Genomic DNA, 20,055 nt, shown 5'->3' on the forward strand with positions numbered 1-20,055 from the left:
AAGGCTTATTTGATTTTGGACTGGAAGTCCGTCTTAATAATCTGAACCGTTCACATTTTAGTGTATATCGAGTAGAATATATTTGTAAAAAATCAATTTAATCGGATATCATTAATCCTTTCACCCGCGCACATTTATATTCATTTTAATATTTTAAATCATAATATCATTTATTTTTGTAAATATAAATATAAATAGATTAAAAAATGAATGATATCCAATGAAATTAATTTTTTATAAATATATACTAGTCAATAGACTTTAAAATATAAACGATTTAAATTATTAAAATATATTTCAAAATAAAGCCCAACATCCGCTCCAAATTGGTTAAAAAGTTGCATTTTGTCAGCGTTAGTATCATTTGCCAAAAACCGAACCAAAAAAAATCCCAGAGAATAACGGATAAGAAGCCAACCAAACAAACATGGCTCTTCTTTTTTATACGAAAAAGACACCGCCAATGAGGCTGGCGCCACACGTCATTAACAGGATGCAACGCGAACCCGTTTTAATTATTTCTTGCACCAAAAATGTTAGAAACTTTAAAAATTTTATCAAAAAATTTTATCAAATGTCTCACATTAAATATAAAACCTACATGAAACCCACGTAATGTTGTGAGTCCACTTTTAATAAAACTTTTGATAAAATATTTAAAATCTCTACTCTTCTTGCACTCGAACCCCCTCCCTCAAATCCTCGTCAACATCACCACCACCAACTTTTTCCAGCTCTCTCTCTCTCTCTCTCTCTCTCTCTCCAGCTTTTGTCGCTTCTCCAATCCTATTTTCTCAATCAACAGCTAGACATATAATAATAATAAGACCAATCCAATCCAATCATTTGTTTCGTATCATTTATCCAGAATCAGAGTCCAACGACAACAATCAATTAAATTCGAGTCTCAGAAGGAGAAGACGAAGACGAAGACGAGGAGAAAATGAGTAACAGAGATGAGAGTGGGGAGGATGGGCTGAAGAAGCCATTGTTGCACACGGGAAGCTGGTACAGGATGAGCTCGAGGCAGTCCAGCATGCTCAGCTCCTCCGCCCAGATCATCCGCGACGGATCTGTCTCCGTCCTCCTCTGCGTCCTCATCGTCGCCTTAGGCCCCATCCAATTTGGCTTCACCGTAAAATTCCTCACCCTCTCCATTTCTCTCCCTCATTCTTTCTTTTTTTATCTCTGTTTTTTATTTATGTATATGAATTCATACATGTATGTACATGTCATGTTAATTGCAGTGTGGATACTCTTCCCCTACCCAATCCGAAATTATCAGCGATCTCGGACTTTCCATCTCAGAGGTTTGACCCCTTTTTTATTTTTTTATTTATATTTTTTTTGGTGCGTTGTGTTGTGGTATTAATATTATATTGGCAAATCACATGTGTGTGTATATGTCGTGTATGTGGGCAGTTCTCTGTATTTGGTTCTTTATCGAATGTGGGTGCCATGGTGGGTGCGATAGCCAGTGGGCAGATTTCCGAATACGTTGGCCGGAAAGGGGTAATGCTGATTACTGATTACATGCCAATTTCTTGTGATTTTGTTATGTTTTATGCAGAAAATTGCTATTTAAAATGAACCTCTAAATGGTGCTTGTTTCGTTTCATTTCATTGCATTGCAGTCACTAATGATTGCCTCAATTCCTAATATAATCGGGTGGCTCACGATTTCATTTGCCAAAGTGAGTAATAACTTGTGATTTTCACATTTTGATGTACCCAGTATCGTTTACAAGTGTGGCTGCTTTTGGTCTACAGGATTCCTCATTTCTATACATGGGAAGGTTGTTGGAAGGATTTGGAGTGGGCATAATTTCTTACGTGGTAACTAACATATAAACACCTTGTTTTGGTCAATTGTCTTGTTGGGAATTGTTATGAAAACATCAATCATAGTGCTTTTGTTGGTTGTCCTCAGGTGCCTGTATATATAGCCGAGATAGCACCTCAAAACAAAAGAGGTAGCCTTGGATCAGTGAACCAGGTTAGTTTTATTTATTGTTTATAATTTTGCAATCTATTTCAATCCAGAGTGTTATGGTCTATATCAGTCTTTAATAACGTAAAGCAACTTGCTGATACCAATTTTTTTACCCCTTTGTAGCTTGCTGTTACAATTGGAATAATGCTGTCATATTTGTTGGGACTTTTTCTTAGTTGGAGAGTCCTTGCTGTTGTAGGTGAGCCATTACCACATAACTCTGTTTTACCTTAAGTCAGCATAAAGGAATTAGTTGATATGATATTAATACAACATAATTTGTAAACTATTCATTGAGTAGATGATTGAATGTTATAAGAAATGTTGCTGTGTTTTTCTTCAACATGCTTCAATGGATAATGGGAAGATGGTGGTGTGAGTGGATATGCCTTTTTGGTTAACTGCAATAGCATTGTGTTTGAACGGTAGAGTTGACCTACTTAATATTTAGCTTCCATCCTTTTTACTTTTCTTTGTCTTCCCCCTTCCTTTTTACGTAATTTGCTTCATGTTTTCCTTCTTTTTTTTTTTTTTTTTTTATTGGGGTTTGTTATTAACTAGAGGGAATGCACACAAAAGTGGAATGTTATAGGAAGTTTCTCTAAAATGTGAAATGTATAATTCTCTCCCACTTCTCTTAATTTGCAATAATAGGAGTCGTGCATGAGTAAAAGGGTATTGTAAAACCCCCTTAAAAAAGTAACAATCCAAGACAATTTACTCCAAAAAAATTTACCATTGAGTTTTTTTGAAAAAATAAAAAATTTCACAGGGCTTTAAAACAAGAGTTTAGGTATATGAGTCCAGCCCTCCACGTATATCAACACCACATTAGACTTTGGCTTGCCAATAGTCCCACTGAGTAAGGCCCTCAGCCCCAAAGAATCAAGACACATCATTTGTGCTACCTAGGCTGGGAGCAGGACCTAGTTGCCTCGCTCAAGACCACTTGAAGACTTGTGGATTGAATGCTAGTAGTTCAAGAGTTCGTCTGGGCTCTTGAGGTGAGTGGCGCTTGGACTAGTCTCAAAGAGAAGGGCCTTGACCAAGACAAGTGGTACTTCGATGGCCGTATTATACCTAACTTTTAGTCGCTTTGACATGCCAGGAATTAGATGTATCATACCTATCCTCTATCCACATATGATACATCCCCCAGCACCATAGATTGTAGAGTTGACTCAGGTTCCTTCATTTTGTGTAGCCAAGGCAGTAGAGTGACACCTGTCCTCAGTTTAGCTAGCTCAACTTGATTCATCATCCTGTATATAGGGGGTTTACCATACATGCAGAACACAACACATCTGCATTTCCTTGCTCCTCCAACATATCTACTACCACCCTCTTTCTCTACTAAGACTGCCCTTGGCTCTCTCCTCTCCCATTTTTGGTGGTCTTCAGCATCTCAGTGCCTGTCAACTTTTCAGAGGACACTTCTCAGTTCAGCCAACTCACTCCCTCACTATGCACAAGGAAAGCACAAGTTCTCCCTTAATATAGGTAATCAGCTTAGCAAGTGAAAAATGGTCTTTTACTCAAGTGATTCATTCTTATGATTCTTGGCCTTCTGTTGAGGTTTTTAAACGGTTTGTTGTTTTAATCCATGCATTAATTTCACCTCAGTCTTGATCGCATTGGTCATCTTGCAAACTTGCAAATGATTTAAGTCCACTTGTGCTATGACCGGAATTGATATTCTTCCGTCTTTACCTGATTTCTTTGTGGCTTCTGCAATGCCTTGCAGTTTTGATTTGTAATCCTGAGTTTTGATGATATAGAAACACTTCTACTAAAGGGTATTTTGGGCCTTAACTATTGTTGATTGTCTTTTGACGTAATTTATTTCATGTCTCGGTATCTGGCCCCATTTCAAAAGAGCAGAACATGTTGAATTAAATTGACATAGTATCTGAAACACATAAATTTTTACACTTTATTTGCAGGAGTTTTGCCTTGTACCATTTTGATACCTGGTCTGTTTTTCATACCAGAGTCTCCTCGTTGGTTGGTAAATTCTTGAACTTAAAATCATCTTAATCTAGTTTAGTTGGATTCTTAATTATGCTGATTTGTTTTCTGTCTTTTGTAATGAACTCTAGGCTAAAATGGGATTGACAGAAGATTTTGAGACCTCTTTGCAAGTCTTACGGGGATTTGACACAGACATTTCTACAGAAGTGAATGAGATCAAGGTACTGAATTGAACTACTACATTTTGTTTATTGCAATTCAACCATATTTGTCATAGTTGTCATCAACTGATTCATTAGCCAAATTCTGAGCATTCACTCTGCAGATTATTTACTCTTTGTTGTTTCTCTGGACTGTTTTATATTTTTGCCATCATTTCTTATCAATGTGCTTTGTACAGAGATCTGTGGCATCACCAAGAAAAAGAGCTACCATTCGATTTTCTGATCTTAAGCGGAAGCGTTATTGGTATCCTTTGATGGTACAATGAATTACTGGTTTTGTCTGTGCAATATTAACATCTATATGAATATCTGAGCTAATTTTATTTATTTATTTTCTTTCTTGTTCTTCGATAATATTTATGCTGCAGGTAGGAATTGGATTACTTGTCCTGCAGCAACTCAGCGGTATCAATGGTGTTCTGTTCTATTCCAGTAACATCTTTGCATCTGCTGGTTAGTTGAGCACTCTTCACTTTGAATTATCATATTAGAATTCACTGGGGTTTTAGATACCGATAGTTGGATTTCTTATTTTTTTTAAGGGCAAATTATTGGTAGTCCCTATATTTTGATTCTTGTGTCATTTTGGTCCCTGTAATTTCAATTGACTCAATTTTGATCCTGAATTTATGACTCTCTCAATTTAGTCCAATTGAGCATATAACCCCCTTATATTTGCCATGTGTTTCACAATTACTGTTAAGTTAGACGGAATGTTTAATGGTACTCTTCAAACCACAAACTATGTGGGGATTATTTGGTCATTTCCAAACGTTAAGGGGTAAACCGTACATGGTTCAAATCATATGGGGTAAAATGAAGTTTGCCTAAAAGTATATTGTAACTTGTAAGTATTTATGATTAGCATTAAAATTATAGAAATAAATAATGAATGGTTGGCTCTTTTAATACATAACTACATTTTTTATGAATTTTTTCAATATTTTAACTATATTTATTATACCTTAACTAGTAGTGTCCTTCGGGTACTTGTTAGCCAGACCTTTTATTAGATTAAACAGTCATTTATTTTAATAATAATATTGACATATCATTCTTATAATTATATAGTTTTTTGTATCGATTTTATGTATAAATAAATCTTTTTTTTATTGCTAAACTCTCTCTCCGTCTCCCTCTATAAATAGAGGCTATTGCTAGTATTTTTTAATTAAAAATACGCATATAAATTGCATGTGTAATGATTTTAAGGGAAAAAATTATAAGTTTGCTCAACTCAGTGAGTTAATTTCAATCAATTTTCATCAAAAATACTAACAGTATTATCAATTGGATCAAATTGACACAAAAACTAAAATTAAGGGCCAAAATTGAGCTAATTGAAAGTGTAGGGACCAAAATGACACAAGAGGCAAAATGTAGAGACTACCGATGTAATTTGCCCTTTTCTTTTTTTTCTTTAAACATTTTTAAATTCCTATGTTAACTCACTTGCACCCCCTGTTGCACATAATATTATGTACTTGTCAAAACAATAGATGGATATGGGTACCTATATTGAGTCAGACATTCTTTTTAATGTGTTCATCAAGTTGGTCCTACAAATCAAGAGTGAAACAGAGTCATTGCACCATAGACGTTCCATATTATGACTTCTTATAAGTGCTTGTAGGCTAAATGTTTGTAAATTGGTCGGGTCGGGTGGTTATGACTCTTGGGAGGCTCGCACTAGCCAAAGCCTTGAGACTATAAAGACTACAAATCAAAAGGCCACTTAACAACTAGCTCACATCATGTAACCAAATTTCGAGAGTTCAGGAGCTAATGGATCCCTCTAATTTCCATTAACACAAAAATCTGATGTTTCTCGTGGTTAAATGAATGCAAACTAGGGTTATTTAAATTAAGTTGTCACTTGGTTATACGTTCTAAGAAACAATATCCTCAAAATGACTCCATTGACAAGGCCTACTCTCTTTGTCACCAGAGAACCTTGGGGCACTAAAGTACAAGATGCAAGGGGTTGAGGTACTCATCACCAATTGGTTCATTATTTAAATTTGTAATAGACAACACACAAAATGATATAAAACAAATAAGGCAAGTATAATCAAATAAACAATTAAAGAAAAATGATTAAAAACAAAATTCCATTTGAATTACTTTCCTAAATTGAATTAGGCAAATTCCAAATTTTACTTTCCAAAAATGATATTTATTATTTCATAAAAAAGGTTTAAGAAACTTCCCAAAAATGAAACTTTCTGAAAGTGAATTAAGAAATTTCCTTGAAGCAAATCTTAAAAATCAGTGTTGGTAAAAGTGCAATTAAAGTGCAATAGAGAAGAGCTGAGCCTTTAGTAGTTAAAGCAAAGCTCATTTACAAAAGCACACTTTTTAAATAAGCTTACAACGGGCTTTTTTGTGTTTTCAAAAAAAAAAAAAATTATATAATTTATTAGCTGTAAACTTTAGGTCATAATAGTATTGAATGGGCCATTGATTTGTTAGACAAATATCAATGTTATGGTATGATACACTACATACATGACAACACCAAGAATACAATTATATCTAACCATGTATTTCATTTTGAAATATAATGTTTGTGAATATTTTGTAAAGCACAAGAGAAATTATATTGAAGTTATGTTTAAATATGAACTTCAAGAAAGGGATGAGGAATTACTTCTCACAAGTGGAAAGAACTTCGAAAACTCTTTGGTGTGAGTTCTTAGAACGCACTTGAAGGTAGAAGACTACTCCCACTTCCAATCTTGGATTTACACTAGTGTATCTAAGAGTATAAGAGAATTATAAATCTTCTAGGTGTCTTCCTCTAATCAAGAAATCCTTATAGGGACAGTTGGGATATAAATAGACCAGTTCCCAACGGTCAAGTGATGACTAGTTTTTCGAAACTGCAGCACAATGGGTCAGCCCACACTTGGGAACAAATTACTATTTGGAATTCCTTTTGGGTCAACTCACGATAATATCTTGGTTGGCCCACACATTTCTTCAGGCATTCTAGCTTTGGAATCTCTATTTGGGTTGACCACATGTGGGTCTAACAGACAAACTAATTGTTAAAATTTTCACTTCACCTACCACCACTACCACCTCACCTACTCCACTAAACCTAACCCACTACACCACTACCACCTCCACTTCACCTACTCCACCTCTCCACTAAACCTAACCCACTACACCACTACCACCTCCACTTCACCTACTCCACCTCTCCACCTACTCCCAAACACACTCCTATATAATAGGAATCCTTGTAATTGTAATATACACAATTCAATACAATCTATCAATAATACAATTCTCTCTATATTTTTATACATTAAATCTTGCATGGTATCAGAGCAAGGTTAAACAACTTAGTAATTCCGCTTCACCGGCGGGCGGCAATCTCGCCTTGGCCGCCCGCCGGACAAACCCAAATTTCCTTCATTTCTTCTTCACTAGTAGTTCTGTATTTGGTTCTTCGACAACTCCTAATGTGTTTGGCTCAAGCACTGTTTTTGGTCTCAGTTCTTCAGCTTCCTCTTCGGAGACGAACTCCATTAGCACCAGTGGTGCCACTTCAAGCTTATTTAATTCCACTTGGCAGCCCACCAAGCCTTCATTTAACTCAACATTTAGTTCTGCGTCTCTGTCAACTGGGTTCTCCTTTGGAGCATCCTCGGTTTCTGTTGCTGCTACCAACAGTGCCCCTATGATGTTTGGTTCAACCGCTCCATCGCCAGGGCTCGCCTTTCAATTTGGTAGCCAACAACCAAATCAGAGCGCTCCGCAAAATCCATCTCTATTTCAGCCATCGGGTAGTCTAGAATTTGGTGCTGGAGACAGCTTTTCATTGGGTTCTGGTGCGACCACTGACAAGTCTGGTCGAAAAATTGTCAAAGTAAAACACAAGAACCGGAAGAAGTAAGACATTAATGTTGCAGGTAATTGGTTTCTTGGCCATCACCCACGGTTATATGGGTTAATGTGAAGATTATTGTTATTCTCAGTCTCAGGGTTCTCTTTTTGGCACCAGTGGTGGAACTGGGGTTGCAACTGTTACGCAGAGCATGCCAATTCACTTTGGGTCATCCACCACCCACTTTTGCCCCACCAGTGCATGATTCTCGGACAGGGTGCTAGGCACCAATACATGCCACTCTGCACCATATCATCCACCCACTTTTATTTTATTATATAATCCACATACCCATCATTCTTTTTCCCACTCAAATATATTATACTAGCCTTCATTGATTCCACTGGCTTCCAACACTTCATTTTATTTTTATTTTTTTTATTATTATTATTTTCAAAAAAAAAAAAAAAAAAAAAAAAAAAAGAAGGGCAGAGGAAGATCTGCACACCAAACTCATTTTATTCATGTCGGGACTCATCCCAATCACCATGTTTCCACATACAAAAAAAAAAAATAAAAATAAAAAATAAAAATAAAAAAAAATACAAAGAAACAACCACATTCACAGGTGGGATTTTTCTTCTCTACTCTGCCGCCGGTCTTTTCTTCTTGCCTCCGTCCTGGGCGGCCCTTGCCGGTGCTGCCTCCGTGTTTCCCACTCCACTGGGCACGATCACTACTCCCTGCTCCTCCACTGCAGTATATGGCGGCCCTCCAAATCGGAACATCACGGTGGCCTTCCGCTTCAGCTCCTTGTTTTCTGCCCTTAGCACGCTTATCTCTGCTCGCGCATCCTTATACATGCGTTGGAGCAGAGCCAGCTGGGAGTTTAAATGCTGCACCTCATTTGTCATACTCTGCAGCCGGTTCGACAAATTTGTGACCGCCGTCATGCTTTCCACACATGCCTTCAGAGTATACTGATTTGCTTCCACATCCGACTGCACTGCCATTCTTTGCTCCACAGACCGCATCGGAAAGTTCAGCGGAGTAAACTCCGGGGCACTCGGTTGAGGTTCCAGTGCTACCGCTCCAGTTCTCTCTCTTGTTGACTCGTTGAGGTCGGGAAAGAGGGTGAGCAGACTCCGGGAAGACGAGGCCATTTTCTGGGCAACAAAGTGTTACAGACTATTTTCTAGGCAACAGAGTATTACAGACTATCTCTCTCCGCAAACGGAACTATCTTTCTCAGCAACACGAAGGATTTTTCAGAGGTTTCTCTCAGTTTTTTCTCTGCCTCAGCCTCTGCCTTCGTCTTGGTTAAATAGCCGAGGCTGCCACGCGCATCGCGCGCCTCTTGACGCCCGACAAACTGGCACGCCTTTTCATGACACATCTTTTGATAAAGTGGACACGCCTTTTGATGGCACGCCTTTTGATGGCACGCCTTTTTATGAATTGGGCGCACCTTTTGAGGATGCGATTTTTTAAGGGGTCCGACAAGACTCTGTAAACTGTCCCGACATTGATTCCGGTTAGCTCCTTTGTGGGTCCGACAAGACTCTGTAAACTGTCCCGACATTGATTCCGGTTAGTTTCTACAAGGGTCCGACAAGACTCTGTAAACTGTCCCGACATAGATTCCGGTTAGTTTCTACAAGGGTCCGACAAGACTCTGTAAACTGTCCCGACATAGATTCCGGTTAGTTTCTACAAGGGTCCGACAAGACTCTGTAAACTGTCCCGACATTGATTCCGGTTAGTTTCTACAAGGGTCCAGCAAGACTCCGTAAACTGTCCCAACAACTGTCACAACATTGTCTGCTACAACGGTCCGACATGACCCCGTAAACTGTCTTCTACAACGGTCCGACATGACCCCATAAACTGTCTTCTACATCGGTCTGACACCGCCATCCAGTGTCCTCTACACCGTTATGACACCACCATACAGTGTCCTCTACAAAGTTATGACACCCCCATACAGTGTCCTCTACAACGTTATGACACCACCATTCAGTGTCTTCACCAATGGTCTGACACGACCATACAGTGTCCCCTATCCTTTTTTATTTTTATGTATTTTCTTGTTTTGTAACTCTCTCCAAACTCAAGTTGGTTAGTTTCTATCCTCCTTGAGTTTGCGGGGGGCTGTTAAAATTTTCACTTCACCTACCACCACTACCACCTCACCTACTCCACTAAACCTAACCCACTACACCACTACCACCTCCACTTCACCTACTCCACCTCTCCACTAAACCTAACCCACTACACCACTACCACCTCCACTTCACCTACTCCACCTCTCCACCTACTCCCAAACACACTCCTATATAATAGGAATCCTTGTAATTGTAATATACACAATTCAATACAATCTATCAATAATACAATTCTCTCTATATTTTTATACATTAAATCTTGCACTAATCGTGGACCCTACCTGGTTGACTAACCTATTTGGCTGGTTGCCAGTGACAACCTTGGTTGATCAACCTCCCAAGCTGATCAACCTAGATGGCCAAATGGATAGTGGTGTCCACTTTTCAAGGTTGTCCTAGTCCCGGTCTCCCATGGCATTCTGTCCTCCAAGACTCTATGGTTTGTCCAATGTTCTTTTAGTAGAATGAAAGATAATGCAATAGTCCACCGCTTGTCAGCATTTTTCTAATAGCTCTTAGTTCAATGAGGTGTCTTTTTAAGCAAGTAGTTTTGTTGTCCAATTTCAGCTTTTGTTGCTATCTATGTTGGAATATAGATTGCTTGAAAATCTTAAACTTTAGCTCGATGGCTCTCTTCTTGTGTCAAATTTGAACAGGAGTTTCATCCAGCGATGTTGCAACATTTGGACTCGGAGCTCTTCAGGTAAGTGCAAACTATTGAAACTGTATGTTCATTCGGATGCTATGGAATCTGATCAGTAACCACAGCCTGTCACTGATGTAGGTAGTTGCCACTGGAGTGACTACATGGCTGATGGACAAAGCTGGTCGCAGGCTTCTTCTTACAGTGGGTTTGAGCAAATTTTCACTTGAGATTTAATTATCAACTTGGATTACAAGAAAAAAACTCCAAATAACCAAATTATCAAATCTGCAAATACTTGATGCAGGTATCCTCATCCATAATGACTGCTAGCCTCACCCTAGTCGCTATTGCATTTTTTTTAGAGGTCGGTAATGCTTTAGTTCCTCTTCAAGTTTTTAATTTTTTAAATAAAATTTGTTGACTATCCTTCTTAAGAGTTGTAAGATATGTTTGTCCATGTTGGGACTACTCACCAACTTATGTTTTCCTTATCTTCCTCTTTTTGTTTTTCACTAAAGCAGGAATTCGTATCACAAACTTCTCGTCTTCATAGTATCTTGGGAACACTGTCACTAGTTGGAGTTGTGGTATGCCTTGCCCGCACATGACATTCTAATATGATTCTTAGTTGCTTTAAACTTATTTACTAGATGTTTGTTTTTTAGTGGTTGCATCTTAAGCTAATAAGGACTAGCTGTTTCTGTCCAGGCTTTTGCCTTTTCCTTCTCTTTGGGAGTTGGGGCCATTCCTTGGATTATAATGTCTGAGGTATGCTATACTTAACTTCATTTTTAATCAAATAAATCTTTATCTTTACTTTTCAAAATAAATGAGTGAATGAATGAATAACAAGATTGAGTTTTTTCCTTGATCCTTGGACATGAAAAATGAGGTTTCATGTGACGAATTATCATATTAGAAAATTTTTGGGTTTTTCTTCCAGACACTTAACCAGTCATTTCACTCTGGTTAGTTGACAGTTTTTGGCACCCCAAGCTTAGGACCATAGTATTACATGTTTCACATGTCTCTACCAAACCGGCCACCCAACCTGGACTTGTTTTGTATTCATAACTTTTATTTTTATTATCGGCGAAAGTCAGTGGTTAGATGTTTGATTAGCACTTAAGGGAGTTCGCTCCCTCTCCTTGTAAGGACTTATTAAGTCTTACCTCCCATTTCACTTGTAAGAGTGGAACCTAAGATCTACCCTTAGGAGAGACTTGGTGGCCAAAAGATTAACCACATAGGCTACAACCCCTTAGTTGTATTCATAACTTATTTGCCATGTCTAGTACTTTGAATGCATCAATTTCTTTTGGACTAAATTAACCTCTTTTTGACCAACTATGCAAGTACAAATCTAAAAGAGGTCTTCATAGAAATTGAACCCAGGACTTTGGTTGGCTATAGAACCCTTAAATGCCAAGTCATTTTGTCTGTGTGAAAACTGCAAAATAATTGACAGGTATGAAGAATCACTTTCTTTCAACTGCTCATGTGTTTTTGAATTGGTTGCCTCAGATTCTTCCAGTAGATATTAAAGGGCTTGCTGGAAGTATAGCAACATTGTTGAATTGGACGACATCATGGGTGGTTACAATGACGGCAAACTTACTTTTGATGTGGAGCAGTGGAGGTGCTCTCTCTGTCTCTCTCCCTGACACACACACGCACAGAATACACATTTGCACATGTCTATGTGGTTAACTTATACTAACTTTGTTATACCTTTTCCAACAGGGACCTTCGCCATCTACGCGGTCGTGTCAGCTTTTACTGTGGTGTTTGTGACACTTTGGGTCCCAGAAACCAAAGGAAGAACTCTGGAGGAAATTCAATGGTCCTTCAGATGATGGCATTGTTTGTTATAAAAAAATACGCCCAATTCAGTCCCCATTGGATGATGACATTGTTTGTTCAAACACATTTATTTCAATCCTGCTTCAAATAAATTATCTTGTGTATATGTTGTTTTGCTCCCTTAGTTGACCCCCCCCCCCCCCCCCCCCCCCCCAAAACAAAAATAAATAAGTAAAGTTAAAAAAAGATCCATTCAAATTCATTTCATCTTCCGTCATACAAAACACAGCTTTTATTTAAATACGTAAACAATAAAGCTTCCATTTCTCCTACCAATCACAGAGCAATGATGCTTCTGCTAACACGAGCATAGAATGAAAGTTGTTTTGCGAATTGGTCATTTTTGGTGTTCGTCTGAATCCAGTGAAGCGAGGAATTGCTTGAGACATCTATTGTAGGCACATGGTCGTTCCAGATGAACCAGGTGGCCGGCTTTTTTTATACCTTGATATGTTGCCTTGTCTCCCAGCTGCCTGCCATCATGTCGAGCAAAACATTGTAAGTATGACTCATGTAAGAGGGCTTTTGATTTTATTTGATCGTCACATTTTTGTGTGTTACAAATTATGTATGCAAGTAAACAGAATGTATCAGTTGATTGAGTGATTGCTTAATTGAATGTTATTGTCATGTGGCTTTGGATGTATGATCATTGTACTTACTCTTTCATGTTCTGGGCATGCTCTAGCTTGAAAATCTGATCGTTCTCGCCCCACAGGAGATGTATTCTCTATACCCAAAAAAAAATAATATAGACACAGATGGTATGATAGAAAATTTTAGGTTGTTAATGCAATATATATTTGTGATGATTTTACCTGTTGAAAAGTGGGGATGGTGGCATCTTTGTTGCTGACCACCAAACCCTCCAGCAGCTCACCTCTCTCCTTTCTGTTGGTGAACATTACCTATCGTCATCAATCAGAATTAGTTTAGATCAAACAGCATAGAGTTGGAAGACAAAAGAGCCCCAATCCAAGTTTATTTGATAATGTCTTAGAGATGACCCTCTTTGAAGGCCTTGCATGGACTACAGTGTTGATCTGATTCTAATCCTCTAGTTGATGGGAGATGATGGTAATTATTGGAGATACTCATTGTTATGATAGCGATGCTATCGGCTAGTCGTTCCTTCTTATTCTTTTTTACTCTTTTTATTGAGCCCCACCAAAAAAAAAAATATATATATATATATATATATATAAGGACCGTGACCATGATGATGGTAATAATTTTGAGATATTTTGATTATGATGCTCTTATCTGAAAATGCAAATCATTTGAAAGGGTAACTCTCTAATTAATATTATTATAGCCCCTACATCTTATTAATCTCTCTATAATAATGAAATGGCCACGTCTAAGAAGAATCAAATGGTAATAATCAAATGATTCTGAGCACGAAACCCTGGCTTTCTTTCTCCCCTTCATTAACACTATCTGTCTTGGCACAAGTTGCCAAATTTAAGACCATAAAATAAATCAAGCTACTCAAATTCAATTGGTACTTGGCTCGCTACTTGTTTAAAGTCAATTAATTATGTAAACAAACTAAGTTTGAGCACATCAAGTTCGAACAACCTGCTATTCTACTAGTTTCGACTCAATTTTATACACTATAAAAATCAAGTTATTGGAGCTTAGTTTGTGATCAACTTAATTAGAGCTCGTTTAAGATCAATTCGAAAAATAAATAAGTCGAATTTAAATACATTTTAAAATTTATTAAGTTTTCAAGTTAAATTTAGATAACTTATTACTCAACTTCAACTTTAACTCCACTCCACTCGATTCATTTATAGCCCAAGATAAATAAAAAATAATAATACATATTTTTTAGGAAAATGAAAAAGAAAATTATTTTATTTTTATAATAAAAGGACACCAAAGGGGGTAGTGGGCCTCGAAGTAGCTGTTGGCGTAGTGAATTGGGGATCCCTACTCTTCAGTTGGTTGAGCTAACTAATAATCAATTTAGGTGTGGCAACCACCAACTAGTCACTAGTCACCGATTAAAACATGAAAATTTTACATTAATTGTTTATAAAAAATTTTAATATAATTCATGACAAAAATAATGTAACTGTAGTAGTGAAATTTTGTAAAATTATAAAAAACAATGATGAGTATTTTCATTAATATATAAAAATTATATATATAAATATTTTATTTATATATCATTACTCTTAAAAACAAACATGTATTGTATTTTACAAGTGGTGGAGAATACACCTCTGGCCTTCACTTTGATTACTATTTCTGAATTTTACATTGATGTGGAGTTTTCAATTTTTAGTTGATGTCAATTAATATATGTTTTTTATACATATATGTATGTGTAATCTCAAAGGGTTTGATTTAGCGGGTGAAGAAAGTAACTAAAGAATTTATCATTTAAGAGGTTGCAAGTTTGAACTCCACAAAGGCCAAACATCCCATACTTCGGGATTACTGGAAATTTGTCCGACCCTTACTTGACTTTAAAATTTTAGGATTAATCAAAATACACATAAACTTATTTCGATATTCGAATATCCAACCATAATTTTAAGATTTTAAAATTAGTCAAACTGTACATAAATTTATCCAAACACTCGAATATTAAAAGTATATATCTGTATGTGTACCAATTTCTTCATTAACACCACATTTATTAAGTTGATTCAATCCACTCATGGGCTATCTAATACCTCTGCATAGATGTACTCCATGACATCTTGTCTTCATGCTTGTATGACCCACAAGGAAGAAAACATTATATCTAAATAAATACATTTTTTTTTATTTTTGATGAAAAAATATATATATAAATAATAATAATAATATAACCTAAATAAATATATATTTATAAATAAATACACTTATTTAATCACTTACGTATTGAGAACACTGAAATGGGTTATATATTGCCTTCTTTGACTTTTGTTGATGGTACTAATTTGGAGGAAGACATTTTGGTAATTATGAAAAGAATGTTGGTCAATTTTGAAGTATGAAGCTTTTGTTTTTGGGTAAATTACAAATTGTCTCATGCCAGAGGCGAATCCGAATCCGAAGGTGGGTGGCCCACCCCGCCTAGAACAGTCATGTTTTACTGGGCTTACACACTTATACTGGCCTTTTACATTGTGTCATTAAAATTTTTAATTTTATAATAAATAATTTTTTATTAATAAATTATTAACTCAATTAATTGTTTTTAATAATATTTAAATTTTATTTTAATTAATAATTTATATAATTTTATTATTGTATAAAAGAGCACTTAATGAATTTTATTTTTTCAATTAATTCTGTTAAATAAAAATTCTGATAATGGGCCATTTGCAATTTTTTAAATTATAAGAAATAATCTATATTTTAATTAAATCTTAGAGATATATTTATAATTTACCCGGTTAAAAAGGTCACATCTTCTTTAAAAAATTTATCTTTATTTTGTCTTTTTTCTAAATTATAATTTTTTACTTTTTAGGTTTGCCTTGTGTGCACCCTATCACAATTGACATTACTTTTCTATAAATTGACATAACAAAATATTCAAAATAAATCTCGTCATAAATTGGTGTAACAAAATATCAAAATGTCAAAATATTCAAAATAAATCTCGTCACAAATTAACATAAAAAAATATTTAAAATTTTGTGTGGTAAAAGTACATGTGGTAAAACTATACATTAAGAATAAATATGCAAAAAATTCTTATAAATGATGTGCCTAAATTGTGACATATATCACTTTGTAACAAAGCGCCTTGAAATTTTTATAATATGCATTATCATTATATTAATATCATATATTCAACTATTAAAACAATTTTAATATATGTTAATGTCATTATTATACAAAAATATATTTAAATTTTAATTTATTAATTATTTAGAATTATTTAAATGTCAATGTCATAATTAACGTCGGGGTCTTTTGGGAAGTGGGTTATAATCTACTTCCCAGATTATAACTCACTTCCCTCTCTTACAAAAAAACTGATTATAATCAGTTTTTAATCAAAAAATTAATTATAACTATCTTCCCAAAATATCCCAATATAATTGTGACAAACGCAACTGGCCATAGCATTATTAGTTTAAAATAAATAAAAAAGTAAAAAAAGACTCAAACATATTGAAACAGAATAAGAACGAAAAATTATAGTCTACATAATCTGATGCCAGAATTAGACACGATTTCGTAGACAAAATTTAAGAACAGAATGTTCAATTTTATAATTAGATTCTGTACACTTAGAATAACTAGGATGAAAGGGAAGATTAGCAAACCTCAAGAAAATCCTTGTGGAGTTTATCAGGAAACCAAAGCTTCTTGTAAGCAGCAACAGATAGAAGAGCTTTCAAACCCTTGACAGAGGTAGGCAAAAGGAGCTCCGACGAAGTAGAGAACCCAAGACTCTCAAGAGTCGAGTGGCTGATCGAGTCAGTCATGGCCAAGATCGAACCAGACACCACCAACCCACGAACCAATTCCGGGTACAGCTCACCCAACTTGAACGCAACCATGCCACCGTAGCTGAACCCAACCACCGTACACGTGTCCACCCCCAATTTCCTCAGACCCTTGCTGACACACTCGGCCTGGAACCTCGGAGACCGGTCGGGGTTGTCGGAGATGGAGCCGCCGAAGAAGAGGAGGTCAGGGATGTAGACGGCGTATTTTTTGGAGAGAGAACCGACCTGGAACTGCCACGTCACGATGCCTTCGCCGGCGAAGCCGTGGATGAGGACGACTACTGGTTTGTTTGGTTTGAGTTTCTTGGTGGCGTTGGTGGTGGTTTGGGGTTTTTTTAGGGTTTTGGTGGGGACCCAGAAGTTCATGAGAGTGCCTGGTTCGATCTCTACTGTGCGGGGTACTACCCCTGCCATCTTCATTAGGCCATGCAGCAATGGCTTTTGTGCTGCAACTAGGTTCACCATTTTTATTTGTGAGAGAGAGAGAGAGAGAGAGGGGTGTATGTGTGGATTGATTGAATTTGAGGGAAGTGAATGTGAATGTGAATGTGAAGACGAAGGGGTTTTAAACTAAATGGAAAGCCATGGTTGGTGTTGGGTTGTTATCTGTTGGCCATTGAATAGAGAAGAAAGATTTTTTAACCATCTTGTATAATTGGCACATTTGTCTCACCTCTATGACTAGGGTTATTAGACATACTTAAAATATTACTCATGAATTCACTCACAATTATATAACAAGAAATTATATCATAAGTGATTAATTTAGAATGGAGAGTGATTATTCAATAGTTCGAAAATACGATCACGTAATGCTTCATGATAGTATAATTGATGAAGGATGTAGGATGTTAATTATTTGTGTTGAACAATAAGACATAATAAATTATGATTTGTGAGAAAGAATGATCACATAATACTTTGAGACTATACTATAATTTTCCCAAAAGGTATTCATTTCAAATAAAGACACTGAACTACATGTAATAATCCACATCACTTGTTACTTATTTTAAGCTTTTGAGGTGAAATTTTTGGAGCCTTAACCTTTTTGTATTATTTTATTTTTTTCTCTCTTTTTCCTTTAAACTTTATTTTTACTATTTTTTTTTTTTAAATTTATGTGATACATAATAGAACTTCAATATACCTACCAACACACCAAACGCTACAAAGCTCCATACCAATTCTTTCTTTTTTTTATTCTTGCGGAAGATAAAGGTTCAACAAAGAAGAATTTACTTATACATTCCTGGGATACATCAATCCCTGCTAGAGCTAACAGTGCTCATATCAGTGATCAAAAAAGAGAGAATGGAACTTGGAGGATCCTCTAGAAAGATAGTGTGGTCATGCTGGTTTACACCTAATAAGTTAGCCAGAGCATCAGCACTCTGATTAGCTTCTTTAGGGATGGCTTTAAGTGTGCATTGGCAGCATCGTAGAAGGAAATTAGCATCCTCAATGAGTGCTCGATAGGGAGAGTTTGCTGCAGATCCATCTCGAATCAACTTCATAGCTGTCTGTGAGTCAGTCTCAATTTCAATGTTGGTCAATCCCTTCTGCATGATGATGGTCAACCCATTGTAAATTCCCCACAGCTCAGATTCCAGACTTGTGCAATTTCCTAAATAGCCGAAGTACCCCCACACCCAGGTTCCAACTTCATCTCGGAGCAGCCCTCCAAATCCGGACTAGCCTGGGTTTCCTCTGGAGATTTCATCCGTGTTTAGTTTGAGTTTACCTGCAAAAGGACAAGACCACAACATTAGATTGGGATCTCTGGAATGTGGGTTCAGGATGGCCTGGAAGGCCTCCTGAGTTGCCATAGCTTGTTCAAGAATGGAGTTAACAATTATATATGAAGGTGTGGAGAGGTTATCAAACACTTCTTTGTTCCTCCCTTTCCAAATGTGCCAGAGTGTTGTCAGAAAAACAGTAGGCCACTGAATATTGTGCACCCGATCATTGCTTCTCATATTAACTTTGATCCAAGCCTGCAGAGGAGTGTTGTTACTACGCTGCCACTAGTCAAGACTTCTAAGGTTAAGCCATATTGCCTTTGCTTTAGGGCAGTCTCGAAGTAGATGGTACATATCTCCTCTACAAGTTTGGCATCTAGGGCAAATCTCAGAATTTGAAAACTATCTGATGAACCTCATATGATTAGTCAGAAGCCTCTCATGCAAAACAAGCCAGAGAAAGGTTTTGAGTTTTTGAGGGGCCTTTATTTTCCAAAGCCACTGCCAATTCACTTCCTCTCTGTCCTCATTTAAAATAGCTGTGTAAGCTGCTGCTGTTGTAAATTGTCCACTAAGGGAGCCTTTCCAAAGAGAGTTATCACTAAAAGTCACATACCTTGGTCTATATGTACCGAAAATTTCCTCCTTCACTGATTGGGAAATAAGATCTTGAATTGAGGTTAAGTCCCATTGTCCTTCTTCATTGATTATAGAACTAACTTTGGTTGTGTTGTCAATGTGAGCCCCTAGTTGAGTGATACACAGTGGTTGGTTACCACACCACCAATCTGTCCATAAGGTTATGTTCTCCCATGTGCCAACATTCCATTTTATATTCCTACTCAGGACCTCCTCATTCCTGATAATGCTTTTCCAAGTGTGTGATGCTCTTCTTTGGGTGGGCTAGTTAGAGACTGATGGTGCTTGAGATATTTGGCTTTTAGAATTTTGCACCAAAGCTCATCAGAGTTATTAGTCAATTTTCATCCCAGCTTAGATAGAAAAGCTGAATTCTGGACTCTAACTTGTCTTATACCAAGGCCCCCATTCCTCTTAGATTTACAAACCTGCTGCCAGTTAACAAGATGAACTTTTTTCCTATCCTCTGTATTACCCCAGAGAAAATTTCTATTCAGTTTATCAAATTGGT

At 36.7% G+C, this 20,055-nt stretch overlaps 2 protein-coding genes and 1 long non-coding RNA gene across 3 annotated transcripts; 1 reads left to right on the forward strand and 2 right to left on the reverse strand.

The window, feature by feature from the left end:
• The first annotated feature begins 467 nt into the window (after positions 1–467).
• Positions 468–12,801, forward strand: LOC114315146 (sugar transporter ERD6-like 4). Its single transcript, XM_028261711.2, has 18 exons — positions 468–1,135; positions 1,248–1,310; positions 1,423–1,512; positions 1,635–1,694; positions 1,771–1,836; positions 1,931–1,996; positions 2,117–2,192; positions 3,937–4,001; positions 4,093–4,185; positions 4,365–4,445; positions 4,557–4,641; positions 10,845–10,891; positions 10,973–11,035; positions 11,139–11,198; positions 11,356–11,421; positions 11,543–11,602; positions 12,359–12,473; positions 12,578–12,801. The coding sequence occupies exons 1-18, from the start codon at positions 944–946 to the stop codon at positions 12,688–12,690; spliced, it is 1,461 nt and encodes a 486-aa protein (XP_028117512.1). The 5' UTR covers positions 468–943; the 3' UTR covers positions 12,691–12,801.
• On the reverse strand, positions 7,437–10,449 carry LOC145801844 (uncharacterized). Its single transcript, XR_014343494.1, has 2 exons — positions 10,330–10,449; positions 7,437–7,507 (listed from the first exon to the last, which is right to left on the reverse strand). It is a non-coding gene; the product is annotated as an uncharacterized LOC145801844 (long non-coding RNA).
• A 70-nt stretch (positions 12,802–12,871) lies between the features above and the next one.
• On the reverse strand, positions 12,872–17,885 carry LOC114315147 (uncharacterized). The gene is made up of 4 exons (XM_028261712.2): positions 16,978–17,885; positions 13,516–13,605; positions 13,360–13,427; positions 12,872–13,170 (listed from the first exon to the last, which is right to left on the reverse strand). The coding sequence occupies exons 1-4, from the start codon at positions 17,626–17,628 to the stop codon at positions 13,035–13,037; spliced, it is 945 nt and encodes a 314-aa protein (XP_028117513.1). The 5' UTR covers positions 17,629–17,885; the 3' UTR covers positions 12,872–13,034.
• Positions 17,886–20,055: the final 2,170 nt, after the last annotated feature.

Source organism: Camellia sinensis, chromosome 1 (assembly GCF_055761805.1).
Source record: "Camellia sinensis isolate YWXY chromosome 1, ASM5576180v1, whole genome shotgun sequence".
Lineage (NCBI taxonomy): Eukaryota > Viridiplantae > Streptophyta > Magnoliopsida > Ericales > Theaceae > Camellia > Camellia sinensis.